This window comes from Onthophagus taurus, chromosome 6, assembly GCF_036711975.1.
Source record: "Onthophagus taurus isolate NC chromosome 6, IU_Otau_3.0, whole genome shotgun sequence".
NCBI lineage: Eukaryota > Metazoa > Arthropoda > Insecta > Coleoptera > Scarabaeidae > Onthophagus > Onthophagus taurus.
This window is the reverse complement of record NC_091971.1, coordinates 29021614-29049543: the sequence shown is the minus strand read 5'-3', so window position 1 is coordinate 29049543 and position 27930 is coordinate 29021614. Positions and strand designations below refer to the sequence as shown.

The window sequence follows — 27930 nt, the reverse complement described above, 5'->3', positions numbered from 1 at the left end:
AAGTAAATATGTCGTTACCTACCGATTTGGTAAAACTTTTAATGCAGAAAACATTGCAACAAAAAGCAAGTATTCTATGGTCTTCACCATTAGAAGTGAACAAGGGCGATGTATAGCAAAATTTTGATCATTTTGTAAAAAATTGGAAGGATTATGAAATAGTTTCCAGAATCGAAAAATGGTCCGATAGTGAGAAAAAGAAGAAAGTTAAAACGTTTTTCGCTGCTCGGTGATAATGCAAGAATAAAATAGGTACAATAGATTTCATCTTTCTGAAGACGAGTTAGATAATATATAAAGTGAAATAGCTGCAATAAAAAAAAAATTGGCAGTAAAGAAAAATATAATCTACGATAGAGTTATGTTCAACAGCTGTAAACAAGGGATAGATAATGAATCGTTTGATGATTATTTAATGAAATTACAGTTGTTAATAGTGAAATGCGATTTTGCTAATTTTACCAATGATTTAATGAGGGACAGAATCGTACTCGGAATTAAGAATAAAGATTTAAGAAAAAGATTAATGTCTAAATGATATCTTACCTTGGAAACATGCATTGATAGGTGTAAAATTGAAGAAATACAAAAGCACTAAAAGAAATTCAAGTAGCGGAAGGAAATGTAAACAAGGTAATAAATTATAGAAATAAATGTCGACTTTGTGGCGAAAAACACGAATTCAAGAAACGACTTTGTAAAGCTTATGGTAAATAATGCAACATATGTAAAGGAAGAAATCATTTTGCTATAGTGTGCAAGAAAGACCAGCAGGATGCCAAGAGAAATGATGGAAATAAGATAAGAAAGGTAGGAAGAAAGTAAAAGAATTGAAAGGAAATGAGAAAGACTCGGATTCATCTTCAAGTGGCAGTAATGTTATTGCAGAACTAAATTTTCTTTTTAATGATAAATGAATAAAAGTGAGTCGACTTACGAGTTCATGGTGTCAACACGTGAGCTAACGTGGTCTGCTTTTTTAATAATTATTAGTGGAATAATTTAGTTACGTGTTTCACAAATCTATTGGTCGGGTTGGATGTTCCCGTTTCCCGTTTTCGGGAACAAAAGGAATGTCCGGCACCAGGAGGTACATCGGAGACAGATGCCGAGGGCGATTTTCTGAGTGGTGAGAAGCGTGGACGTCCCAAGAAACTCACTCCAACTAAACAACGTCAAAGCAAAAAACAAGCAATAAACAAAGACAAAAGCACTTTTAAAACCCCTAAACCTTTAGATTATAATATGCCAAAGACAACTACTTCCCAAATGGGAACATCACCGTACACATCGAAATACCCACACGCTCAAAATACTACCAAAAAAACGTTTCATTCAACTTATCAGAACAAGTCATACAAACTCTATTTTCTCTCTCACGACGAATTCTCCGATCAGTCGAATTCAACTTTCGGAGATATGGACAAAAAAATAAACTCAATCCGCCGGATGTTATTATAAAAACTAAACTCGGATTTATAATTAAATCGGAAAATACGAATGGTGAACAATCAGTTATTCTTAAGCAACTGAACAATCAAAACATAATTTAAGAATTCTTTGAAACAAAAAACAACCTCACCCCACCTGAAAATAACCCAGTCCCCTCGTATTCTGCGGTCATCTCGTCAGTTGATTTGGAAATAACGGATCAGGAAATAAGCGATGCTCTTAATGCAATTCAAATTAAGCACAGATTCTGTAAACGAATTATCTCTAGAGCGACCGGAAAGCCAATGTATAAAATAAGAGTAATCACAGGATGTAATACATCCTATGAAAAACTGATGCATGAAGGACTATTTTACAAAAACCTTCATTTTCCCTCCTTTGAAAGCTACCCTCCGCCTCCTTTGCCTTGGAGAACATAAAACAATTAACTGTACATCACAACTCATGAGCTTGGTCTACCAAATGTAAAAATGGACCCACAGCACCGATTCATGGCATCCCCAATGTAAGAATTAAAAATCTAGTCTGAACAAATCACGAACACGGAAGCTAAAAAACTAGAATATTTGCCATGACCTAATTATAGACACATACGTGACCAAAATTAATTCACCCAAAACTTCGATTTATGGAACAATACCAAGTCGACACTATTATATCCTTCTCTACAAACTATATGTACTTACATTATTATGATTAATTTATTAAACGTCAATATCCCATCACCAACAGAACCTACCATTGCATCACAAACAACAATCATGCAACAATGTCTAGCGTAAGATTATTATATGCCAACATTAACAGCTTCAACAGTAAATCACATATAGTGCACAATTTTATTACGAACAATGAGATTAAAGGAGCGATGTTCGTGGAGACCAAATCGAAAACCCAAATTAAATTCCAGAATTGGACTACCATACAAAAACAGGGTAATGTTGTAAATGCAAACATAAGGGAAGGAGCTGTCATAATGGGACAACCGTCTGTAAGCCTAGGAAAATGCAATCCACTTAGTATAACCAACCCATTAAACGATTCCATTCATGCAACCTTCAAGTTAGGCGATATAAAAATACATTTATTTTTGGTATACATTCATCCATTGAGCTTGATGAAGGACAACATATTTACCATGGCAGTATTATTTGACAACTGCATCATAATCGGGGACTGCAACTCGATTCTATAAAAAAGAAACAAATAAAATAATTCCTTGATAGGACAAACTTTGTTCAAATACACACTCCACCCCCATTCATAATGAATGAGAGAAATAGCACTACTCCAGACCTAGTGCTGTGTACAAACAACCTAAAACCGCTGATCACTTCAGTTGAGATGGTTCCGGACCTATCCTCTGATCACCTAGGTATCGTTCAATTGAACCTGAATTAAAAAATTGCAATTTATGCAATGTCAGAGAAGTTAACAGGAGAGTCGCTGAATTTATAAATGGTAACGAAATAATTAATGAAAGCACAATTTCCAATTTCTGCGATTGTTTATCCAATGCCATAAATACAGAAAGCCCAATTAAAAGAAATCACTATTTCAACTTCCCTCTCCCGCCATTCATACTTAGTCTAATTAAAGAAAAAAGAAGGCTATACAGGGATTTTAAAACAACAAAAATTCCCGAAATAAAACAAAAATTCAACAAACTGAACAAACACATACAACAACTTGTATCGGAATATAGAAATCACAAATATCCGAACGCCTGTTACAACATAAATAGATGTAAAGGGAAGACATACTGGAATGAAATTAAAAAACCATCAAAATACAAAAATTGACCTACGATTGAACCCCTTGTGGATCCAGCTGATAACTCGTCACACACGCTACCGCAAGAAGTAGCTAACATACATGCCAATTATCTTGAAAAAATATTTTCATTTTCGGAACACGTAGATTTCGATCAAATACACAGAAATCGAGTGGATGAGTGGTATGTTTCTGCGTTCACAAATGGAACTCCTACCCCAGAAAAGGCTTCTTGTTGATGAAGAAGAATATCTCAAGATTCTCCATAACGACAGAAACACTGCGCCAGAATATGATAATGTGACAAGAAAAATTTTAAAAAGCCTCGATCTTAAAACACATGAATATATCAGAAAAATCCTAAATTATTGTCTAATAAACCAATATTATCCAAAAGAATGGAAAAAGGCAATAATAATATGTATCCCGAAGAACAATGGAGCAATAGAAGATCCGGCTAACTATCGTCCGATTTCGCTCTTACCGGTTTTAGGGAAGATGTTTGAATATAATTTTAACACGGCTTCTTGAGATTGTAAATCATAATATTCCTGAATATCAATTTAGCTTTCGACAAAACAGAAGCACCGTCCACCCATTAAGTGTGTTAATTTCGAACTGTCAAGTAGCATATTCTATCACATTAGTATAGATGTATTAAATTTTATTTTATTGTTTTATCTATGAGGTCTTAAATAAATTTCATTATTACTATTATTGAATAAAAGTACAAAGTCACATTGACACTGGTGCAAACGTTTGCATAGTTGGGTATAAAAATTTAAATAAATTATTAAAAACTAATCCTATTAAACTAAATGAATCGTCTCATCGCTTGTATTGTGTTTCTGATAAAAAATTACCAGTCATCGGTGAACTTTATCTTAAATGTAAACGTTATAATAAAATATACAAAATTAACTTTGTAATAGTTCATATAGATCATGGTTTGTTATTGCCAGCTAAAGCTAGTAAAGAGTTAGGTTTAGTGAAATATTGTAATGAAATAAAAATTGAATGAAATAATTTGTCCAAATTAAAGCAACAGGCTCAAAATATAGTAGAGCATTATGAAGATGTTTTTAAAGGATATGGATCACTACCAGGGGATGTAGAAATAGAGCTGGAGGAAGAGGCAAAACCAGTAAGGCAACCATCATTCCAATAGTATTGATAAAAGATTTGAAAAAAGAATTGATACATTTGGAGAAAGAAGGTAGAATTACCAAAGGAGATCATTATTATTATTATTATTGCTGCCGGGCTGAGAAGAGCGGCCCCTCTCGTTACCGCGACCTATAAGATCTATTGTAACTTTAGCCCTCCAAAGGTTTAGGGCAAATGTGGGTCCTTAATGAACCTTAGTATTGTCTTGAGGTCTTGAACCTTTATGTCGGTAGGTAACAGGGGAATTTTACCGAATACGTTGTGTCTTAGACGGCCTCTGGCGACGAAATTGCACAGTATATGTTCAGCAGTTTCTGACTCGTCGTTGCATAGTCGACAAGTTTGATCCTCAGCCTGTCCAATGTGGAAGAGGTGGTATTTTAGGGGCGCATGGCCGGTCAGGTAGCCTGAGAGCGTTCTTAGATCCCCTTTGCTGAGGCATAAAACCACTTTGGTTTTGTTTTGCGACGGAGTTATCATACTCTTCGCTTGTCTGTGATCTGGAAGTTCTTTCCAGCGTAAGGTTATCTTTGAAACCTCCCAATTGTTGATTATTTGTTTAGGTGGCTTTTTTGTAGTCCACAACCAGGTTGGGGTCCAATGAAGGGCGTGTTTGCTGCCTCTTTGGCCAGCTTGTCAGCCTTCTCATTGCCCTCAATGTTGCTGTGACCTGGAACCCACCATAGGGTAATATCATTGCCCCCAGCGAGTTCTCTCAGGTTGTTGGTACACTCTCTGATCAGTGCGGAGTCACACGTGTAGGCCTGAATTGCCTTTAAGGCGGCCCGGCTGGCTGTGAAAATGTTTATGGATGCACCTTTCTGTAGTAGTCACTTTTCTGTAGGTTCAAAGCGATGCAGAAGTTTATAGCAAGAACTTCTGCTTAGAAAATTGTTAAGTCCGAGTTGAGGGGCAATTTGATGTGGCTATTTGGTCCACTGATGCCTATGCTTACTCCAGATCTTACTGTCTTTGAAGCATCGGTGTACCAGGCTAGGGCTCCTCTTTTTAGTTGAGGCCCTCCCTTCGCCCAATCATCCCTGCTTCTAAATATGACGTTGTACGAGGTCCGTTTTAATTTCAATCAGGTGATTTAGACATGGGTCCTTGAGGATCTCCACAAAGAAGATCATACCACAGATTGGGTGAGTGACATTTTATTAGTAAAGAAGGAAAAGACATTTAGAATATGTTTGGAACCGATTCCATTAAATAAAGTAATGAAAAGACCACATTGTTAATTTACCACAGTTGATGAAATATTGCTAGAGTTGGGTAAAATCAACAGTAGACACAAAGAAGGGTTTTTGGCAAGTCAAATTATCGAAATCTAGTAATACATTAACAACATTTTGGACACCTTTTGGAAACTATAGGTGGAAAAGAATGCAATTTGGTACATAAAGAATCTTAGCAGTGAATTATTTATTTTGAGACAATTAACGCACAATAACGTGGATTTTAAATGGTCTGATCAGGAACAATTAGAGTTTGATAAAATTATAGATATTGTTTCTAATGATCAATGTTAATAGTAAAATCCATTTTACCAGTAGATGTGAATAATATTTGATTAAATTTTGATTTCTATAAAATCACTAATTGTACTTTTATACTGGTTTATTATAAGTAAATCCGCTTTACATGTTTCGACTAATTAGTCATCTTCAGAAGCGCTACAAATTGACAACAAGAACGATAATAAAAGTTATTACAAATATGAAATGAAATAAACTTACTTGTCGTAATATAAGAAAAGGCGTTCAAAATTGCCTTCTTATACTTCTGCGAGTATAATTGTCTGCGAGGCAACAACTCTAAAATTTGTTTTTTAAAAATTTATGTAATGTATATAATTTGTATTTTGTAGTTTAATATTTCCAGGCGTTGAATAGTAAGGTAAGGGAAGGGGATAATAAAATTTGGATTTTTAAATTAATAGAAAAATATAGGATAGAGAATACAAGGATAGGGTGTAGACGGGAGTTGGGTGTTGCCGCAGGGACCCCAAAATCTGCGAACAGTGTGTGCGGGTAAGTACACTGATCCTCTGATCTACTTCATATATCAAATATTATTGTTTCTAATATTCAACCTTTAAAATATTACAACACAAAATAACTTGTGATTTTGGAATGCGATGTTAGAAGTTTCGGATTGAGAGCGTTTCAAAAGAATAGTGTTATAAGTTACGTATCTAGAACACTTACTAGATCTGAAAAAAGTATGCCCAAATCGATAAAGAACTGTTAACAATAGTGTTGTACACTAATCACAGAAGGACAATCGACGTTAAAGCATACGAAAATGGCATTAAAATTCATTTGATATTGGATATTCCCTTGATAGATTCCGAATTTTACCCGTATTATAAATTATTTTCCTTGCCTCAACCTATAGAAGACAAAATTCAAATCCTATCTATCCAAAATCCATACCTTGCTGAGAGAGATCGTAGGTGTATTAGCGATAAAGAAGAATGCAATAAAATCCAACAAAAATTTTACTTGTGCGAGAGGAGTAGTAAGAGCATTGACGTCATACTCCATGTGAATATCGACAGTTGAAACATTAATACCATGGTACGGGATGTTTTAATAAAATAGAAAAGAAATTCGAAATGATACGACAATTAACAAATAACGAATGGTTACTATCTGTATCAAAGGAAGAAAGAATAATAATCAATTGTGAAGATAAAAAATAAGATAGAATGATAAAAGGAAAGTTCCTAGTGCAAATATCACAAGGATAGTAACCGTAAAAGAAAAAAAAGATGGAAGCCCATACAAGTACGATAGAAGATCGATTCTTTCAAACCCATTCAGTGGAACTGAAGAATAGATAATAGCCGGTGTGGTGGTGATTATTAATAAGGATATATACATTAAAAAAACTCATGATTTTATGTCAGCAAACAGCTATGTTAAACTTAACATTAACCCACTCGAAAGAACTATAAGAAAGAGCAGAGAAATAATAAACCAATGTAAGGAGACTCTGATCGAATACACACCTTTTCTACAGAACCAAAAATTTTTCAACAGTTCACTTTTTATTCACATGAACCCTACTATACCTAGGTTGTATTCGCTTCCCAAACTTCATAAGGAAAACATGCCCATGCTACCCATTACTTCATTTAATAACTCGCCTACAGAAAAAATTTCAAGTTTTTTATTAAAGATTTTTAAAACTATAGATTTCAAACCTAAATTTTCGATTAATAACTCCATTAAATTCATTGAACAAACTCATAATTTAAATTACAAAAATAAAACCTTAATATCTTTTGATGTAACAAATTTGTATTCCAATGTTCCAATAGATTTTACTTTGAACCTCGTTTCTGATATTTTTAAAGAATTTTTCAATAATAATAATACTATAGAACAGTTAAATAAATTACTTAAACATGTCGTTTCTCAAAACTATTGTTCTTTTAACAACGAATTTTATCATATTAGTGAAGGGCTTCCGATGGGCATGCCTTTATCCGGTCTTCTTTCAGACATCTTCCTTGATCACATTGAAAATAAATATATAATTAATAACAATAATTTCTTTAAAAAACATATCCATAAATGGATAAGATACGTTGATGATATCTTTTGTGTTTGGGAGGGGAGTACTGCCAAGTTAACTGATTTTCACAATTATTTAAATGACTTATTTCCTAAACTTAACTTCACACTTGAAATTGAAAAGAATAAAACTGTCAACTTTCTTGATCTTACAATTACCAGAGATAACTCCGAATGTTACTTATGACATTTTTAGGAAACCAACAGTTATTCCAACCACAATTCGTTACGATTCTTCCCACCCTATGTCACATAAATTAGCTAATTTCAGATTTTTGATTAATAGAGCTCTTAATTACCCTTTATCTGAGAGCAACAGAATAAAAGAATTTAACTACATCCACAACTTAGCTTTTCATTTTGGTTTTCCTCCTAATGTCATAAATAAACTTCATAACAGAATACAACAACAAAAAGATCCCTTATTCACTAAAACTCATAACATTTCTATTTATAAACCTATCTCTTTTAATCATATTACTATGAAGTCTAAACATATTTTTAAAAAGTTTAATATAACCTTAGCTTTTTCCAACAATAATTCTTTACTTAAACTTTTATCTAATTATCATTGTAAACAATGTGACATTCTTAAAGAAAATGGGGTGTATTCGATCGGATGCTCTAATTGTAACGGTATTTATATTGGTCAAACAGGCCGTAGAGTGGAAAACAGAATTAATGAACACAAAACTAAAATTCAATCTAATATTTACAAACATAGAGTTGGAACGGGACATAACATTAATTTTGATAATTGTTCACTTATTCATAAATGCCAAAAAGGTTATAGACTTGATCTATTGGAATTGTTGGAAATCCATAAACATAATAACAATAATAACTTTACTTTGCTTAATGATCAAATTCAAAATTTATACAAACCTATTTTCAAATACCTTAAATTTACGTAATTTTTTCCCCTTTTTTAAAAATTAAATTTATCTTCATATTTTCCTTTTATCTTTTTCAAATTTAATTTCTTTCATGAACCGATTTTTTCCTTTCTCTCTATTTGTATTTTTATCTCTCTTATCCAGTTTAACAATTGCTCTGGCTTGATTTATTCAGTCTTGCCTCATCTCATCCCACCAACGCATCTTCTTAAAGTTTTTCTAATTTTTAACGTAAGTTTATTTCATTAATTACTTTTTAATTACTTTATATCATTGTCATTTTCAACATTTTTGAAGGTTCTTTTTTAAAATTTTTTAAATTTTCTTATTTTTCTTTAGATTCCACACTTTTTAACGTCGCCACTCCTATTTTATCTTTTATCTTCATTTTGTTTATCCATCAGATAGCAAAATGCTTTATTTTTATCTGATTTCCAGTCTACACCTATTATAGCTTCATTGACTGTAAGTATTTTTCAAATTATTTTTGATTTATGATTTTTTCACTTCTCCTCGTTTTCCTCGTGGTTGGATCTTTTTATATGATGTTCTTATCGAGTGTTTCTTGCCTTAAAATCTAGATTTCGTTTAAAATATAAAAATAAAATTCGTTTAAAAAAATTTTTTCATTATAAATTTAATTTAAGGCTAAGTTAAGATTTTTTGTTTTTATTGTTAACAATATTTTTGAACTTCTATTTTTGCACTTTAACACGACTTCTAATTTTTATACATTAAATAATAATTCTATCATTAATTCTTTTTTAAAAAAATTTTTCAAGTTAACTTTACTCTATTATATTTACCACCTTACATATTTGTTATCTTATGATTTGTAATCTTTATAGTTGTCGCTGATGATGGGGTAACCCGAAATTAGTACGACTTTATATAAATAAATGCAAGTTAGAAGTTTTTACATGGTTTTTATTTGAAGAAGATAAGCCAAGATGTGCCCCACTGGAAAGAACAAGATAATGAATTGCAATTACATTTAATTTTAGATTTAATAAAACTCGTGAGGAACTGATATCATTACAGAAAGAAATGCAAGCGATAAACACCTTTACAAACTTTACCTCAATAGGGACACCGATAATTTTGCTTTGTGTTTTAGTAATAATTATTTAAAAAAGATATTGGAAGAGGTTGAAGCCAACAAGCAAAAAGATCCACCGTCTCTAGATGTAAATGGCACCATTGTTTCAATGAAAACAACGCCAAGTAGGTATGACTATAAACACCAAACTTAGATGGAAAGAAGAAAAAAGCGGGACTAGCCCTAAAATATAGGCAGAAAATATATTGGCTTATTAGTGGGAACTTAAAATTTTCCAACAAACTACTGATTTACAATCAGATGGGGCTCAACATCAAGTGTATTCAAATATTCCAGAATATAATGCGAAATTGGGATATACATAAAGATGAAGAAGTCTTTTAAGAACGCTAAACTCGAATGTTTGTAGTTCCAGGTCTAATGTTACTTCTACTTTTAATTAAATAAAAATATAGAATAATATAGCGCCGAATAATAATTAAAACTAGAACTAACACCAGATCTATAACTAGAAAGTTTCTGGGCTAGCCCTGCGTCAGACCGGTGTTTATTTACCTGTTTTGTATACATAGTATACATTTGAAATTAGTGCTAGAGCACCACAAACATTAAATTAGGGTGTAAGTATTGATTAAGCATTATGTTACTTACAGTAAAATTAAGTAATCATGTCTTTTATCATTAACATAAACAGGAACTAAGCATTCACTATCTGGGTTGTCATCAGCAGCATATAGAATTTCTACTGGAACTATTATTTTTAATCCTGCCGATAAATATCGTCCTCTTGGAAAACTTTGTATTTTATAATACTTAAAAATTAAAACTGTTATTATACATCTTTTAATAAATTACAAATTACCTTTGACGATGGTTCTAAAATCCTAACACACGTTCTACATGTTCCAATATTTTGTAAAGTAATCTTGGACTTGTACGCTCTCTTTTCCAAATTTTCAGAAAACTCTAATCTTGCCGGATAAATTCTAATATTACTTATCTCAACAAAATCGTTACTTTCATGTACTCCATCCATATTAAAACGTAGAAATAAAACATAAAAATGTATCTAAAACCCAAACAGAATACATCCAATTTTAATTAAAAAAAATTCATTTTTCTTAAAATGACATATTTACGTCAGCTTTGGCCGTTTTAACTTTGACGATGATTATGACATCACGTCAAATCGATAGAAAAGGAAAACTATGGTTTTATGTACGTTTTATGTATCGGTTTTCCATTGCGTCAATCTATACCCTACAAAAACTCGATAGAGGTTTTCATCCCTCATCAGTTCATCACAGGAAAGTGTCAAAAGAACAACATGTTTAGTGAATTTTTAGTGATATCTTTGTTATTTACGTTTATTTTATCAACAACTTCTTTATATCTCAACGAAATAATTAATGAATTTAAAACTTCAAATATTTTGGGTTCGAATTTTAATAATTGTATTCCTGCCATTAGTGATTCTCATAAATTTTCCTTCAAACAAGATGGTGTTAATTACGAATTATCTGATGTGTGTAACGGATTAAATTTAAACGAATTAAGTTATTTCCCGAAATGTTGTCCTTTAGGTTATAATTATAAATCTCAATTTCATAGTTGTGTTAAAAATGAGGATGGAATTTATAGTAGTTATGACATCGAATCGAATGTTTTGGTTAAAAGCTTTTTAGATTGTCCTGTTATAATCGATCAAATAATTAGCAACAAAGAAGTAATTCATTTTGAGAATAAAACAATTTTTATAAACAACACAAAAAGTTATCACTTTGGAAGTTATTGCCTCGATTGGGATTTTGAAATATCATCTTCAGTATTAAGAACATGCGAAAAAATCGAACGTTGTCGTTCTCTGCGATGTATAACGAAATGTTGTAAAGATGGATTTTCTTATTTGTATAAAAACTGTGTATTTAATCCTGAATATGGGGTATCAATTAAAGATATAAAAAGGTTTCAAAATCAATCAGGTAAGTTAAAGTATTTTTGTTCCTGATGATACATGATTAGATTGATATATTCTTTGCCTTTAATCAATTAACTCGACCTCGCCTTATTTTCCATCCAATTCATCATTTTTATTCTCACTTTACGAACTGGGTAATTCTCTAGGTAATTAACAATTGATCGAAATGGTGCTATAAAATAACAAATTGAAAAAGTGTCTAGTTTATGAAATTTCCATGAAATTGTTTTTGTACTAATTTTTTAAATTAATTAATAAAGTTGTAAGAATATTTTATAAGACGACTTTATTTATTGGAAAGTAGATACTTTAATTGACAATTTGTGAAATTTTCATTTGGATATTTGGAAAATTTGATTTAATATGAATATTTGAAGTTAATCGTTAAAGATTGTTGAACTTGTAATTTTTATAAATATTCAAACAATTATTTCTCCACAACTACAAGTTATTTTGCAAAGTGATTTCATTTAATGAAAAGTAGATACTTTAATTGACAGTTTGTGATATTTTCATTTGAATATTCGAAAAATTTGATTTAATATGAATATTTGAAGTTAATCGCTGAAGATTGTTGAATTTGTAATTTCTATAAATATTCAAACATTTATTTCTCCACAACTAAAAGTTGTTTTGCAAGATGACTTTATTTATTGAAAGGTAAATACTTTAATTGACAATTTGTGATATTTTCATTTAGATACTTGGAAAATTTGATTTAATATGAATATTTGAAATTAATCGTTAAAGATTGTTGAATTTGCAATTTTTATAAATATTCAAAACTTTATTTCTCCACAACTAAAAGTTATTTTGCAAAATGATTTTATTTATTGAAAAGTAGATACTTTAATTAACAATTTGCAATATGTTCATTTGGATATTCGGCAAATTTGATTTAATATGAATATTTGAAGTAAACCGTTAATGATTGTTGAACTTGTAATTTTTATAAATATTCAAAAATTTATTTCTCCACAACTAAAAGTTATTTTGCAAAATGACTTTATTTATTGAAAAGTAGATACTTTAATTGACAGTTCGCGATATTTTCATTTAGATATTTGGAAAATTATATTTAATCTGAATATTTGAAGTTAATCGTTGAAGATTGTTGAATTTGTAATTTTTATAAATATTCAAACATTTATTTCTCCACAACTAAAAGTTATTTTGCAAAGTGACTTCATTTAATGAAAAGTAGATACTTTAATTGACAGTTTGTGATATTTTCATTTGAATATTCGTAAAATTTGATTTAATATGAATATTTGAAGTTAATTGCTGAAGATTGTTGAATTTGTAATTTCTATAAATATTCAAACATTTATTTCTCCACAACTAAAAGTTGTTTTGCAAGATGACTTTATTTATTGAAAGGTAAATACTTTAATTGACAATTTGTGATATTTTCATTTAGATATTTGGAAAATTTCATTTAATATGAATATTTGAAGTTAATCGTTGAAGATTGTGGAATTTGTAATTCTTATAAATATTCAAACATTTATTTCACCACAAATAAAAGTTATTTTGCAAAATGAGTTTATTTATTGAAAAGTAGATACTTTAATTGACAGTTCGCGATATTTTCATTTGGATACTTGGAAAATTTGATTTAATATGAATATTTGAAATTAATCGTTAAAGATTGTTGAATTTGCAATTTTTATAAATATTCAAAACTTTATTTCTCCACAACTAAAAGTTATTTTGCAAAATGATTTTATTTATTGAAAAGTAGATACTTTAATTAACAATTTGCAATATGTTCATTTGGATATTCGGCAAATTTGATTTAATATGAATATTTGAAGTAAACCGTTAATGATTGTTGAACTTGTAATTTTTATAAATATTCAAAAATTTATTTCTCCACAACTAAAAGTTATTTTGCAAAATGACTTTATTTATTGAAAAGTAGATACCTTAATTGACAGTTCGCGATATTTTCATTTAGATATTTGGAAAATTATATTTAATCTGAATATTTGAAGTTAATCGTTGAAGATTGTTGAATTTGTAATTTTTATAAATATTCAAACATTTATTTCTCCACAACTAAAAGTTATTTTGCAAAGTGACTTCATTTAATGAAAAGTAGATACTTTAATTGACAGTTTGTGATATTTTCATTTGAATATTCGTAAAATTTGATTTAATATGAATATTTGAAGTTAATTGCTGAAGATTGTTGAATTTGTAATTTCTATAAATATTCAAACATTTATTTCTCCACAACTAAAAGTTGTTTTGCAAGATGACTTTATTTATTGAAAGGTAAATACTTTAATTGACAATTTGTGATATTTTCATTTAGATATTTGGAAAATTTCATTTAATATGAATATTTGAAGTTAATCGTTGAAGATTGTGGAATTTGTAATTCTTATAAATATTCAAACATTTATTTCACCACAACTAAAAGTTATTTTGCAAAATGAGTTTATTTATTGAACAGTAGATACTTTAATTGACAGTTCGCGATATTTTCATTTGGATACTTGGAAAATTTGATTTAATATGAATATTTGAAATTAATCGTTAAAGATTGTTGAATTTGCAATTTTTATAAATATTCAAAACTTTATTTCTCCACAACTAAAAGTTATTTTACAAAATGATTTTATTTATTGAAAAGTAGATACTTTAATTAACAATTTGCAATATGTTCATTTGGATATTCGGCAAATTTGATTTAATATGAATATTTGAAGTAAACCGTTAATGATTGTTGAACTTGTAATTTTTATAAATATTCAAAAATTTATTTCTCCACAACTAAAAGTTATTTTGCAAAATGACTTTATTTATTGAAAAGTAGATACCTTAATTGACAGTTCGCGATATTTTCATTTAGATATTTGGAAAATTATATTTAATCTGAATATTTGAAGTTAATCGTTGAAGATTGTTGAATTTGTAATTTTTATAAATATTCAAACATTTATTTCTCCACAACTAAAAGTTATTTTGCAAAGTGACTTCATTTAATGAAAAGTAGATACTTTAATTGACAGTTTGTGATATTTTCATTTGAATATTCGTAAAATTTGATTTAATATGAATATTTGAAGTTAATTGCTGAAGATTGTTGAATTTGTAATTTCTATAAATATTCAAACATTTATTTCTCCACAACTAAAAGTTGTTTTGCAAGATGACTTTATTTATTGAAAGGTAAATACTTTAATTGACAATTTGTGATATTTTCATTTAGATATTTGGAAAATTTCATTTAATATGAATATTTGAAGTTAATCGTTGAAGATTGTGGAATTTGTAATTCTTATAAATATTCAAACATTTATTTCACCACAACTAAAAGTTATTTTGCAAAATGAGTTTATTTATTGAACAGTAGATACTTTAATTGACAGTTCGCGATATTTTCATTTGGATACTTGGAAAATTTGATTTAATATGAATATTTGAAATTAATCGTTAAAGATTGTTGAATTTGCAATTTTTATAAATATTCAAAACTTTATTTCTCCACAACTAAAAGTTATTTTACAAAATGATTTTATTTATTGAAAAGTAGATACTTTAATTAACAATTTGCAATATGTTCATTTGGATATTCGGCAAATTTGATTTAATATGAATATTTGAAGTAAACCGTTAATGATTGTTGAACTTGTAATTTTTATAAATATTCAAAAATTTATTTCTCCACAACTAAAAGTTATTTTGCAAAATGACTTTATTTATTGAAAAGTAGATACCTTAATTGACAGTTCGCGATATTTTCATTTAGATATTTGGAAAATTATATTTAATCTGAATATTTGAAGTTAATCGTTGAAGATTGTTGAATTTGTAATTTTTATAAATATTCAAACATTTATTTCTCCACAACTAAAAGTTATTTTGCAAAGTGACTTCATTTAATGAAAAGTAGATACTTTAATTGACAGTTTGTGATATTTTCATTTGAATATTCGTAAAATTTGATTTAATATGAATATTTGAAGTTAATCGCTGAAGATTGTTGAATTTGTAATTTCTATAAATATTCAAACATTTATTTCTCCACAACTAAAAGTTGTTTTGCAAGATGACTTTATTTATTGAAAGGTAAATACTTTAATTGACAATTTGTGATATTTTCATTTAGATATTTGGAAAATTTCATTTAATATGAATATTTGAAGTTAATCGTTGAAGATTGTTGAATTTGTAATTTTTATAAATATTGAAACATTTATTTCTCCACAACTAAGGGTTATTTTGCAAAAAGACTTTATTTATTGAAAAGTAGATACTTTAATTGACAGTTTGCGATACTTTCATTTGGATATTTGCATAAATTTGATTTAATATCAATATTTGAAGTAAACCGTAAATGATTGTTGAACTTGTAATTTTTATAAATATTCAAAACTTTATTTCTCCACAACTAAAAGTTATTTCGCAAAATGACTTTATTTATTGAAAAACAGATACTTTTATTGACAATTTGTGATATTTTCATTTGGGTATTCGGAAAATTTGATTTAATATGAATATTTGAAGTTAATCATTAAAGATTGTGGAATTTGTAATTCTTATAAATACTCAAACATTTGTTTCTCCACAACTATAAGATATTTTGCAAAATGACTTTATTTATTGAAAAGTAGATACTTTAATTGACAGTTTGTGATATTTTCATTTGGATACTTGGAAAAATTTGATTTAATATGAATATTTGAAGTTAATCGTTAAAGATTGTTGAATTTGTAATTTTTAAAAATATTCAAACATTTATTTCTCCACAACTATAAGATATTTTGCAAAATGACATTATTTATTGAAAAGTAGATACTTTAATTGACAGTTTGTGATATTTTCATTTGGATACTTGGAAAATTTGATTTAATATGAATATTTGAAATTAATCGGTAAAGATTGTTGAATTTGTAATTTTTATAAATATTCAAAAATTTATTGCTCCACAACTAAAAGTTATTTTGCAAAATGATTTTATTTATTAAAAAGTAGATACTTTAATTGACAGTTTGTGATATTTTCATTTAGATATTTGGAAAATTTGATTTAATATGAATATTTGAAGTTAATCGTTAAAGATTGTTGAACTTGTTGAGTTTTTATAAATATTCAAACAATTATTTCTCCACAACTAAAAGTTATTTCGCAATTGTTTTGTTAATTATTCATTATTATTTTCTTTAATTATTAATAAAAATAACTTAATTATTTTTTTCGTTTTCAGATTCATTCTCTGGTGTGGTACAAAAAAAAGTATGTAAAAAATTTAAAGATTCTCCCAAATATAACTTCACAATTAAATCAAATGGAAACTTACTTATAAAACAAGTTAATAAATGGTTTGAATACGAATTTGAAGAGAAAATGTATTGCTTGGATTATCTGACGCAAGAGAATCGATACGCAATTTTTATTTGTTCCTTCGGAAGTGTTGACGTACCTCCTTTTAAAATTGCCTTATTAAAACCGTTGAATATAATTTCATGTATATCTCTAATCTTAACGATATTGGGTTTTATATTTTTAAAAGAGTTGAAAAATTTTGTTGGAAATATTATTATTTCTTATTGCTCTTGTTTATTAATTGAATCGATGTTAGCAACTTATATTCAATTTAACCTTAATCATCAAAAAGCTTGTATACCCTTAGGTAAGTTACATTGTGCATAAAAATATTGTTTAAAAGAATATTTTTTAGGACTTTTAATAATGTTCTTTTTATTGGCTGCATTCGCATGGATGAATCTACTAAGTTTTGAAATTTGGCACACTCTGGGGTAAAAAAATTATAAATTATTTGTTTTTTCATTTTTCACTCCGTGTATTTTCATCTTAACCTCATCTACGTCATGTTATAATAACATAATGTATAAGCAAACATTAATAAGGTTTTATATTTCAAAATGATCATATTAAAATGATTAATCTATTTTTTTTTTGTTATTCATAGCTCGATGATGACTCATTACGGAACAAAGTTACATGATGAACGAAAAAAATTTATTTACTACAATATTTACGCTTGGAGTGTTCCTACATTTTTATTAACTTTTCAAATTATGTCATACCACACCGAAATTATCCCTAATAGTTTAAAACCTGTTATTGGTTTAAGACAGTGTTTTATTGAAGGGGATAGAATAGGTAAAGTATAAGTATTTTAAATATATCAGTTAAAAAACATTATTAATGGTTTTAGATAATAATTATGGTTACTTCATATATCTGATAATCCCTTCTTCGATATACATTATACTCAACTTGATATTTTTTTTTAAAACCGTTCGTTACATTTTTAAAGTAAAAAAAGATCTACAAGAGGTCCAAAATAATGTCATGGGAACGAAACAGAAACGGTTTCATCTAGACAAAGAAAGGTATTCCAATAATTTATAATATAGCCTTTACTACGAGTAATGCGCATGACTCATTGCTTAATACGTGCGCCTATAACGTTGTCTCCTCATGTAATTTGGCAAGTGTTTTAAGTGATTATTTAGTAATCCAATTGGGGCTTTTAAGGTTTTTTTGCCTCAAAATAATAATAATAATAAATGACTTTATTGTCTCCATTACAAAGAAGAAACTACAATACAAATATATGCATAATATATGGAGATCAAACAGCGCGATCCAGAAAAGTCTATTCTATCTAACCGTAAAAAAAAATTCTATGAATTATAACGAACAAAAAGAAAAAAAAACAAAGGCAAAATTTTGAAATCATTAATACAGTATCACTCGCATCATATCAAATCTAAATTTAAACATAATTAAATTAAATGAAAGGGCCCAAAAGACCCAAACGTACATTAAATGAAAGAGAAAAAAAAGACTCAGTGTAATAACTGATGACGTAACTGTTAACATCGTAATAATGACTACATCAATAAGAATAAGGTCAAAAAAAAGGTCACAGACAAGACCCGTTGATTGCTGAAAAATTATATTCCTCAATTTTATTCGAAATTGGTCATATTTCAGTTGACGTAGTCCATGTGGCAAGCTTCCATACGATTTATAAACATGATATGTAAATGACCTTTGAAAAAGTGATGTTCTATGTTTTGGAGGATAGAAACTAATACCTGACCTTCTCTGACTTCCTTCGCACTGTGGTTTATTTTATTATGCAGGTACTCCGGGATTCCAGAGGTAACGATTCTATGATAGAGAGACAAACTATGAAACTCCCGTCGAGAGCTAATGTTCAGCATCCTTAAGTTTATGAAAAATTCTATCAAATTTGCGAATCCCATAAATGAATCTGAGGCAACTATTCTGAACCTTTTGTATACCTCGTGACGTGACTGCATCTATAGCCCTATGATATACAGCAGACATATAATTAAATTGTGAAAGAGCAAACATATCACAGAAGAGCACTATTAATTTCAAAGGTAAACAACATGAACGATGCGGGTACAGCCGACGCAAAAAAAAATGATCTCTGAATATATGTTTGAATTTGTTTTCTAAGTCTTAAGCTAGTATCTAAAATCATACCAAGACACTTAGCTTCAGAGACCTTTTTAATTAAGGTGGCTAAGGTGGCTATTCATCTTAATGGCTAAGTGCGAAGTAGGGTTGCGCTGTTGGCCATTAAAATTCATACACATAGATTTGTCAGGATTTATTTTTAGCTGATGGTATGTTGCTAATTCAAAAATCGTATCAAGATCACCGCTAATACCAGCCTCGGCAATACCACTGCCCGCTGTCGCGTATGAAGCGTAAAGCTGGGTATCATCAGCGTATGTACTCATTTTACAGAATTTAATAAATTTATTAAATTGTGAAGTATAGATAGAAAATAAAATAGGTCCCAGCACAGATCCTTGGGGAACACCATTACACAGTGCAAGTTCACCAGACGTGGCATCATCAACTTTCACCCTCTGTGTGCGATCATTAAGATAGCTACTCAATAGTGTTACTACGTCTTCACTAAAACCCAGATAACGAAATAGTTTGCTCAAAAATGGTATGATTAACAGTGTCAAATGCTTTTGAATAGTCTAAAAAAACCACAGCAGTACGCTCTCCCACGTCAACAGCGGACAATATATCATCAGTTAGATTTAACATTGATGTTGTACAAATATACCTCGAAAACCCGATTGTTCTGAAGGGAGCAAACCATTGGTCTCCATATACTCCACCAATTGAGCCTTCATAACCTTCTCTAAAACTTTAGAAAGAACAGGGAGAATACTTATTGGTCGCAAGTCACTATACTCTCGTGGATTATAATAATAATAATAATACTTTATTGAGCTTCTGAATTACAATAATAAAGTAACAGTATCCTTTTTACATTAAATGTGCTCAATATGAGTTAGTTCGGTTTTCACCGTTCTTCCACCAACCCATCACAACGAAAAGAAAAACAAAACAATAATTTCAATTACATAACCGTAATCGCACTGTAACATACCCTCGGAAACAACAATTCAGTATGTGGGTCAAATATGGCAAAATGGTGGGGCAACACAGTTTGATCATCTCAATGGAAATTCCATCAGTACCAATAGCAGAAGATGTAATAGATGCAATCATGTCAAAAACCTGAGGGATCTCCAAAGTCTTAAATGAAAACTCACTACTATAAATAGGAGAACTGTCCAAATCAAGGACAGAAGCCTGTAAATCTTTAATAATGTCATTTACACTGCCTACATTGTTTTAAATTTAAAGGTAGACAAGATATTTTAGTTGGTTTTAAGTTCAAAGTTTTCAAGTTATTCCACATCTGTTTGGTATTGCCCGTAGCAGCAATAGAACCAAAATAAGCTCGTTTTTCATTCCTTATAGCTGCAGTAGTAAAATTACGAAGGGTCTTATAATATTCCCAATGAGCCGGCCTGCCCGTATGTCTAAACCTGGTTTTAGCCTCATTTCTCAACTTAATCATTAATCTAATATTATCAGTCATCCGGGGTGCGGGAGGCTTGGTAAATCGACATTGCTTTATTGGAGCGTGAATATCAAATAAATTAATTAAGGCATGTGTAAAGAATGAGACCTTGTCGTTAATATCAGTTAGATAAAATATAAAATTGAATGGAACTGATTGTAAGTCATGCAGAAAAGATACACTATCAATACGCCTTAATAGTCGTAGAAACTTAAACACTGGAGATTGTCTACCTACATTCACACCAACATCGCAAAATACCATATCATGATCAGACAAATTGCACGGGAGCACTCCACTGCGTAGAACCAGAGTCTTTTCGAACGTTATCAACAAGTCTATCAGACAAGAAGTTCCAAAAGTAATTCTTGTAGGTACATCAATCAATTGTTGACCTCCAAGGGAATTTGGAAAATTCAACACATACTCACTATCGCAATTATCCATATTGATTAAATTAACATTAAAATCACCGCAACATATAATTCGATCAGTAAAGCTCAGACAACTTACAACCGAATTCTCAAATTCATCCAGAAATCCTCTGTAATAAATAGCGAGAGGCTTATACACACACACACTCGCAATCAAAACGGACTTTTATCCACAGCTGCTCAATCTCGAAAGAAATTCCGCCACCTCTCAACCCCCGATCTCTGCGTATCACATTATATCCATCCACATGAAAAGTGTCATTATCCTGTAGCCAGATTTCAGACAAAGCCAACACATCCACATTAGTATCAGCAATCAACGGCCTCAAATCTTCAATTTTTGTTCGGATATTTAAATGTATAATCTTTAGAAAATTGCACGCCATACCGTATAGAGAAAGAGTAAAGAAAAATAGTTAAAGCCAAAGAATGAACAATTCAAAAAGTAAACAAAACAAACAAAAATCAAGAGTAAAATAAAGAGTAACAGCAATAGAAATGGAAAAAAATATATATATCCAAAAGAAATGAGATAATGCATGTGTTAGATATTTGTGGCTAAAAATTGAATAAATTCTTCCCAAGCAATAATTGCAGTTTACCACATTTATCCTTATAAAAAAGCGTCCCGTCGATCGACCAAACATTCAACTTTCCATACTTATCTTTGAGCGCTTTCATACGAATTAAAATGTCAATCAAAATATCAATATCGGTAGTAGACACATCGCACCTCCGTAGTTCAAGGTTAAGTTCTGCAATTTAAATGACGCTTTTTTAAAAATAATTTTTATTTAAATAAAAGAATACGTAAAACGAAAGTTGACATGTTAAGTTAACCTGAACACGGTCGGTGCTACTGCAAGTCATTTTACTAAAGGTTTTGACAAAGTTTGTGCTTTTTTTTTGTGAAGGTGATTGTGAAACATTAAGATAAGTTATAATTATTATCCAACTTCAAAATGTAGTTTATGGTTTGTAGAATGGTGCAACGTAGTTTAGCGTTTAATTGTAAGTCGTTATAGTTATTGGACAACAGTCGAATACCTACATTTAACATTTCTACTTTTGCTTATGTGGCTTATTATTCTTTAGGTTAACAAAAATTGTCAAAAGACGATCATATGACTACAGATACATGTTGTTGGCGATTCAAGAAATCCAGAAAGGTAAATCTTCTCTAAGAGATATGCCAACAAATATAATGTGCCCAAATCAACACTTGATTTCAAAATCAAACATCCAGTGCAAAAAGAGAATTTTGTGCCTTGCACCGTTTTAACTGCAAACGAGGAAACTTGTTTAGTATAACGAATAAAGAAGATGGCTAAAAGAGATTTTCCTAGGAATAAAGAAAATATATTAATGAGCGTTTAAAACTTTCTGGAAACCAAGGAAAGAACCCAAGGAAAAATCCCAGCAAGTAACAAACCAGGAATCGGTTGGTTCAAAGCATTTTTAAGCCGTCATCCTGATATTACATTTAGGACCTCTGAAGGAGTAAGATAAAGGGATACATAAAAGAGAGAACTTTAGAAAGTATATTAAAAGATCCTAATAATGTACATCAGCAACTTGAGTTGATAGGAAAATTCCATTTTCGACATGCTCCTCTTAACCTATGTTGGTTAATAGTCGAATCACATCAAAAATATACACAATCAATCCTCAACTTAAATGTCTTTTGTTATCGTTTCACCAATTTTCACACAGCATAATTCTACTCGAGGTAATGATTCTGTACGCAAAGGTGTTACCCGTGATTGCGTACATGGATTGGACATAATTGGACTTCATTGTTTTCACTGTGACTTTGTGCCTTTACATATACAAGCTCAATTAAAGCAGTTTGGAGAGCGTGCCTTTAGAGAAGCCTCACCGAAGCCGTGTAGTTCGATTCGGTTCATTTATCCTCGTTCTTCGCTACTAGCACCGCATCCTCTGAATAGCATAGGATTTTAATCTCTCTTTTTCCCATTTTATCCTTTGAATTTTCGTACTTGTTTTGTAATTTCATCCTGACCTTTGCTGAATGCCATCTATTCAGTTGGTTTGCCATTTATTTTTGCTTGAATCTTATTTCCTGAATATATATTTTCCATTGTTTAATGATGTTTTAAGGTATTTATCTATCATAAAAAAAATGCATTATATCTTCCATCTTAGGTCTTGTCCCTTTATTTCAGTAGGTGACAGGCGTACCTTTTCGTTTTTTTTCCGAATTTTGTGTCTTCGGCATCTGGCGACGCATTCACACAATATATGTTCGGCGGTTTCTGAATCGTCGGTGCAAGGTCGACAAGTTTGATCCTCAACTTGTCTAATGTTGAAGAAGTAGTACTAAATAAGTTTGTACTCCTTAGCTCAGGCATAAAACCTCTTTGGTTTTCTTTTGCAACGGAGTTATACTCTTCGCCTGTCTATGTCCTGGAAGTTATAATAATAATAATCTTTATTATCCCAACGGATTACAATCCAATAAAGAGATAATATTATATAAATCAACAATAATCAATTCTAAATGAAAAGAAGAAATAAGACAAACAAAAAAGATAAACAAAAAAAGAAAATCAAGAACAAACTGTCACTCGACCGAATTTGCTGCACGCATTACTTTGTTTATTGAAGAATTTAGCCCCACATTGGTGTTAGCGCGATTTGGCATATAGGCACTATAAACACGCGCACTTATCCGCGGCACCCTCACATTCAATTGAGCTAGTATTTCCGATGCAACTAGCACACCCAACATCACACCGCGCACAAACCTCGCAGACAACAATCTTCTACAGCCCTCAAGGATCCGGAGGCCATATCGTTGTAGCAGATTTATATAGCTTAGTTCTCTTCTAGGTGGATAATACCCAAAATCGAGGTAGTGGATAAACCTAATGAACTTCCTCTGTACTTTCTCGGTGGTGGCAATGTGCGTTAAATAAGATGGGGTCCACACAATGCAGCAATATTCAAGTTTACTCCGTACCGTATTCGTAAACTCCAACGTATTTCTAGTGATAAACCTCAACGTTCTGAGGGCACCAACCGATGTTCTGTCGATATGTTCATTGAAGGACAAAGTGCCATCAAACCACACTCCAAGATCTTTTACTGTTGAGATACGCGACAAGTGATCCATTCCAAGCACATAATCGAAAAGTATGGTATTACGTTTTTGACTGTATGTCATTACCTGACATTTAAGAGTATTTAAAGCTAATTTGTTCTCAAAACACCATGAATAAAGTTTATCTAAATCTAACTGGAGTGATTCACAGTGCTGCTCACAAGTAATAGATCTAAATAGTTTCAGGTCGTCTGCGTATAAGAGTTGAAAATCGCAGGTAAATCGTTTATACAGATGTTGAACAGCAAAGCGCCAAGTATAGCTCCCTGGGGTACGCCACTAGTAACATGAATCTGTCTTGACTTCAAACCACTTAACTCGACGTATTGTCTGCGATAGGATACATACTATACTAGAAGTCGTCTGAGAAAGTAATCACATCCAAATCTCCACAACTTTTTGGCCAATAAATCATGATCTAAGCAATCAAAAGCCCGAGAAAAGTCGGTGTATATCTCATCCACCTGCTCTCGGCAGTCTAATGCATTCGATACGTACTGAGTGAAGCTGAGTAGGTTGGTGGCTATGGATCTACCTTTGCAAAACCCATGTTGTTTGTCAGATATACGGGCCTTAGTGTAAAATTCGATTTTGAGCATTACAATCTGCTCAAAAAGCTTGGAAAAATTATTTATGATGGCTATAGGTCGATAATTCGTTACGCAGCATCTATCACCTTTCTTAAAAACAGGGCAAAATCTGCTCAATTTTCGGAAATTCAGAATTTTTGATTATTAAATTGAAAATATGCTGAAGAGGCTGTAATAATACAGGCTTTAATACATACTTTGACTATATATGCGGGGATACCATCTGGACCAGTCGTAGTTTTTGCCTTAAATTTGTTAAAAGCTTCCATCATCTCGTCAGGACTTATTTCTGAGATGCCGAAAGAAACGCCATCCCATCCATCAGCAACTTGGGCAAGGTTAGGACTGACATCAGGAGTCGGAAGATACACACTCTCAAAATGATCGGCGAACAAATCAATCACAGTCTGCAGATCGGAAAAAATTTCACCATCGTGTTTGAGAATATTTGGTGAGACAGCACTGTTTCTGGTCTCATTAACAAGTCTCCAAAAACACTTTGGGTCGTCCTTTATTTTTTGCTCCAAAGAACTTACGTATTTTCGACGGTCCTCACGCATATGTGTTTTACAGTCCCGGCGGATTGGTTCGTCTAGATAATTTGTGGTAATGTTTTTTTTTGTTTAAGCATTCGTTTTAAGGTAGAGGAGTACCACAAAGGATATTTAGTTTTTATGTGTTTTACGTTCGTTTTTGGAACATACGCATCCAAGACACTATATAATGTTGTATAGAAAACATCACAGGAGACTTCAACTGATGATAAAGACAGCAAGTAATTTCAATCAATATTCAACATTGCGCTGTATAGGTCGGGCAGGTTAGCTCTTTTGAAGCAAACTGGGCGTCTCGATATATATCTTGAACCGTTAAAGACTGAGATGCATGTATATTTGGAGTTCCCAACAAAGCTGGATGATAATTGTCTTCGCGAACCAGAGTAAAATCGGCGGGTATCACATCTAAAAACATCGTATCTGTTGGAGAAAAGCTCACGATCAAGAACTGTTTCTTTGAGCCATGTCTCACTAAGGGCGATAATATCGAAATCTGAAGCAATAGCTGATGTGAAAAAGTCGTTAATTTTAGTATTTAAACCACGAGTATTCTGGTAGTATAGCGCACACTGTGTCCGTTGGGAGGCAGCTAGTTTTTTCTTTTGGCAATTCGAGGATGTCCGTTAAGGAATTGTAAGCGCAAGTCCTTTTCACCATTCTCAATACGAGACTTCAACTCGGTGCGCATTTTACGCTCAAACTATTGTTGTCGTGGAGTTCGATCACCATTAATATAAACATTTTTAATATTCACAGAGTTTCGCAGCTCCTTAGCACGTCTTAAGACCATATCCGCTTCCAACCTATTCGATCCAACTGTCTTTGAAGCGCAATTGAAGCGAAATCGGTGTACCAGGCACGTTTTTGAGTTGAGGCTCACCCTTCGTCCAATCATCCCTACTTCTGAACATGACCTTATATGGCTGGTCGAAATTATATTCTGTAGGTATATGATCCGTTTTAATTTCAATCAAGTAGTTTAGACGTGGGTCCCTGAGAATTTCGAGATGTCCTCCGAGGTGAAGCATAGCCGACCATGGCAATCTAATTATTGCCGTATCGGCCCAGTGAGCCATTCGAGGTTTGAAACCTCAATTCGGTTAGCCATTATGGCCTTTTTCCTTCCCGTAACGATGTGGGAATTCCAGTTTAATTTACTGTCCAGTATTACCTCTAGGTATTTGACTTCTGTTTTGAGGTTAATAGCTCTTCCATCAATGGAAAGTACTCTTCGCTTAACTTCCTTTTCCGAGTGAAAGGAACTATTTCTACTTTGTTCGAATTAATGCTAAGCCCATACTCGTAGTATAATAGTATATTATAATAAAATTTTACAATTTTAATTTTTTTTTTCAGAACTTTAATTGTTTTAAGGATTTTTGTAATAATGGGAATTACCTGGTTATTTGAATTTATTCAAACGATTCAAATAGATTTCTCCCAGCACATCATCTTGAGAATAATTGAAACTACTTTTGACATATTAAGTACTCTTCACGGTACGATACCATTGTTTTATTATAAAAAAAAAATTGTACAAAAACAATGCTGTTTTTAGGTTTTCTTATTTTTTGTGTGTTTATGGCGAAAAAAACAATTTGGATCGCTGTTAAACGTAAATTTAATCTACGGTCTGATTCACGATTGAATAGTTCTACTACTCTTAGAAACATTTGAAGAAAAAGGCTTTAAAAATATGTACATGTATAATTGCTAATTGTATCTTATTTAAGCATGTTTATGTATTTGAAAATTAATTTATGGCAAAATAAAAAACTTTAATCGACCACATGCCTCCACTTACCACCGATTTCTACTTTACCTACTTTATCACCACCGTCCTAGTAAAAACAGGTTTTGGCGTAGTGGAACGTCTTTCGCTGAAGATATCACGTGTGCGGTTGATTTATTATTGTATCGTTGAAAAGGATAATAAAGAATAGCGAGCAAACTTAGATTTAATTTTAAAAAAGCTTAGGACACTACATCATCTAGAAGCAGAATTAGGAGAATTAGAAACAAATTATACGTTAGAAATAGGTAATTTAGAGGATAAAGTTCAGAAGGTTATACATGAATATAAAATTAATGACAAAACGTGATTGACTAAACATTAATGACAACGAGGTTCGAATTACAAATTTTAAACCAGTTGTCGAAGTAGTACTTTCAAATTATGATTTTTAAAATTTTCAAGAACAAAATATATCGGTGAATATCTGCGAATCTTTCAGCATTTAAAAAACTGCTCTTTGTTGCAGTTGGTGTTGCCTCGAGCGTTCAGTTGATATTTAATATATGATATATTTATATCACCTAGACTTAGTTTTAGTTTTTTCCTTTTGATTCAGTTTTGTACTATTAATATTAATTCATTATTATTATTGTGAACTGTAATTTTATT

The 27930-nt window shown here is 31.0% G+C and overlaps 2 protein-coding genes and 1 long non-coding RNA gene across 3 annotated transcripts in view; 2 read left to right on the top strand and 1 right to left on the bottom strand.

Annotated features, from left to right (window-relative positions):
- The window catches only part of LOC111415991 (cilia and flagella-associated protein 47-like), a 75159-nt gene extending 64101 nt beyond the window's left edge, over positions 1 to 11058 (bottom strand). The window contains exons 1-2 of the mRNA XM_023047902.2: positions 10795 to 11058; positions 10584 to 10744 (exon numbers count right to left, since the gene is read on the bottom strand). Of these exons, the coding sequence (XP_022903670.2) occupies positions 10584 to 10744; positions 10795 to 10968 (335 nt within the window). The 5' untranslated portion in view covers positions 10969 to 11058. The remainder of the gene's footprint in view (positions 1 to 10583; positions 10745 to 10794) is intronic.
- Positions 9000 to 10800, top strand: LOC139430086 (uncharacterized). Its single transcript, XR_011640648.1, has 4 exons — positions 9000 to 9103; positions 9212 to 9337; positions 9721 to 10552; positions 10627 to 10800. It is a non-coding gene; the product is annotated as an uncharacterized lncRNA (long non-coding RNA).
- Positions 11059 to 11259: 201 nt separating the features above from the next.
- Positions 11260 to 27329, top strand: LOC139430183 (probable G-protein coupled receptor Mth-like 6). Its single transcript, XM_071196845.1, has 7 exons — positions 11260 to 11914; positions 17129 to 17554; positions 17603 to 17681; positions 17855 to 18048; positions 18104 to 18281; positions 26883 to 27025; positions 27085 to 27329. Exons 1-7 carry the CDS (start codon positions 11260 to 11262, stop codon positions 27201 to 27203), a joined length of 1794 nt encoding a protein of 597 aa, XP_071052946.1. The 3' UTR covers positions 27204 to 27329.
- The last annotated feature ends 601 nt before the right edge of the window (positions 27330 to 27930 follow it).

What these genes read in the sequence shown, in the direction of transcription:
- LOC139430183 (XM_071196845.1), top strand. Translation starts at nt 11,260, where the DNA reads ATGTTTAGTGAATTTTTAGTGATATCTTTGTTATTTACGTTTATTTTA. An exon ending in AAGGTTTCAAAATCAATCAG is followed by an intron (nt 11,915 to 17,128) that starts GTAAGTTAAAGT and finishes TTTCGTTTTCAG; the next exon opens with ATTCATTCTCTGGTGTGGTA. An exon ending in TATTGAAGGGGATAGAATAG is followed by an intron (nt 18,049 to 18,103) that starts GTAAAGTATAAG and finishes TAATGGTTTTAG; the next exon opens with ATAATAATTATGGTTACTTC.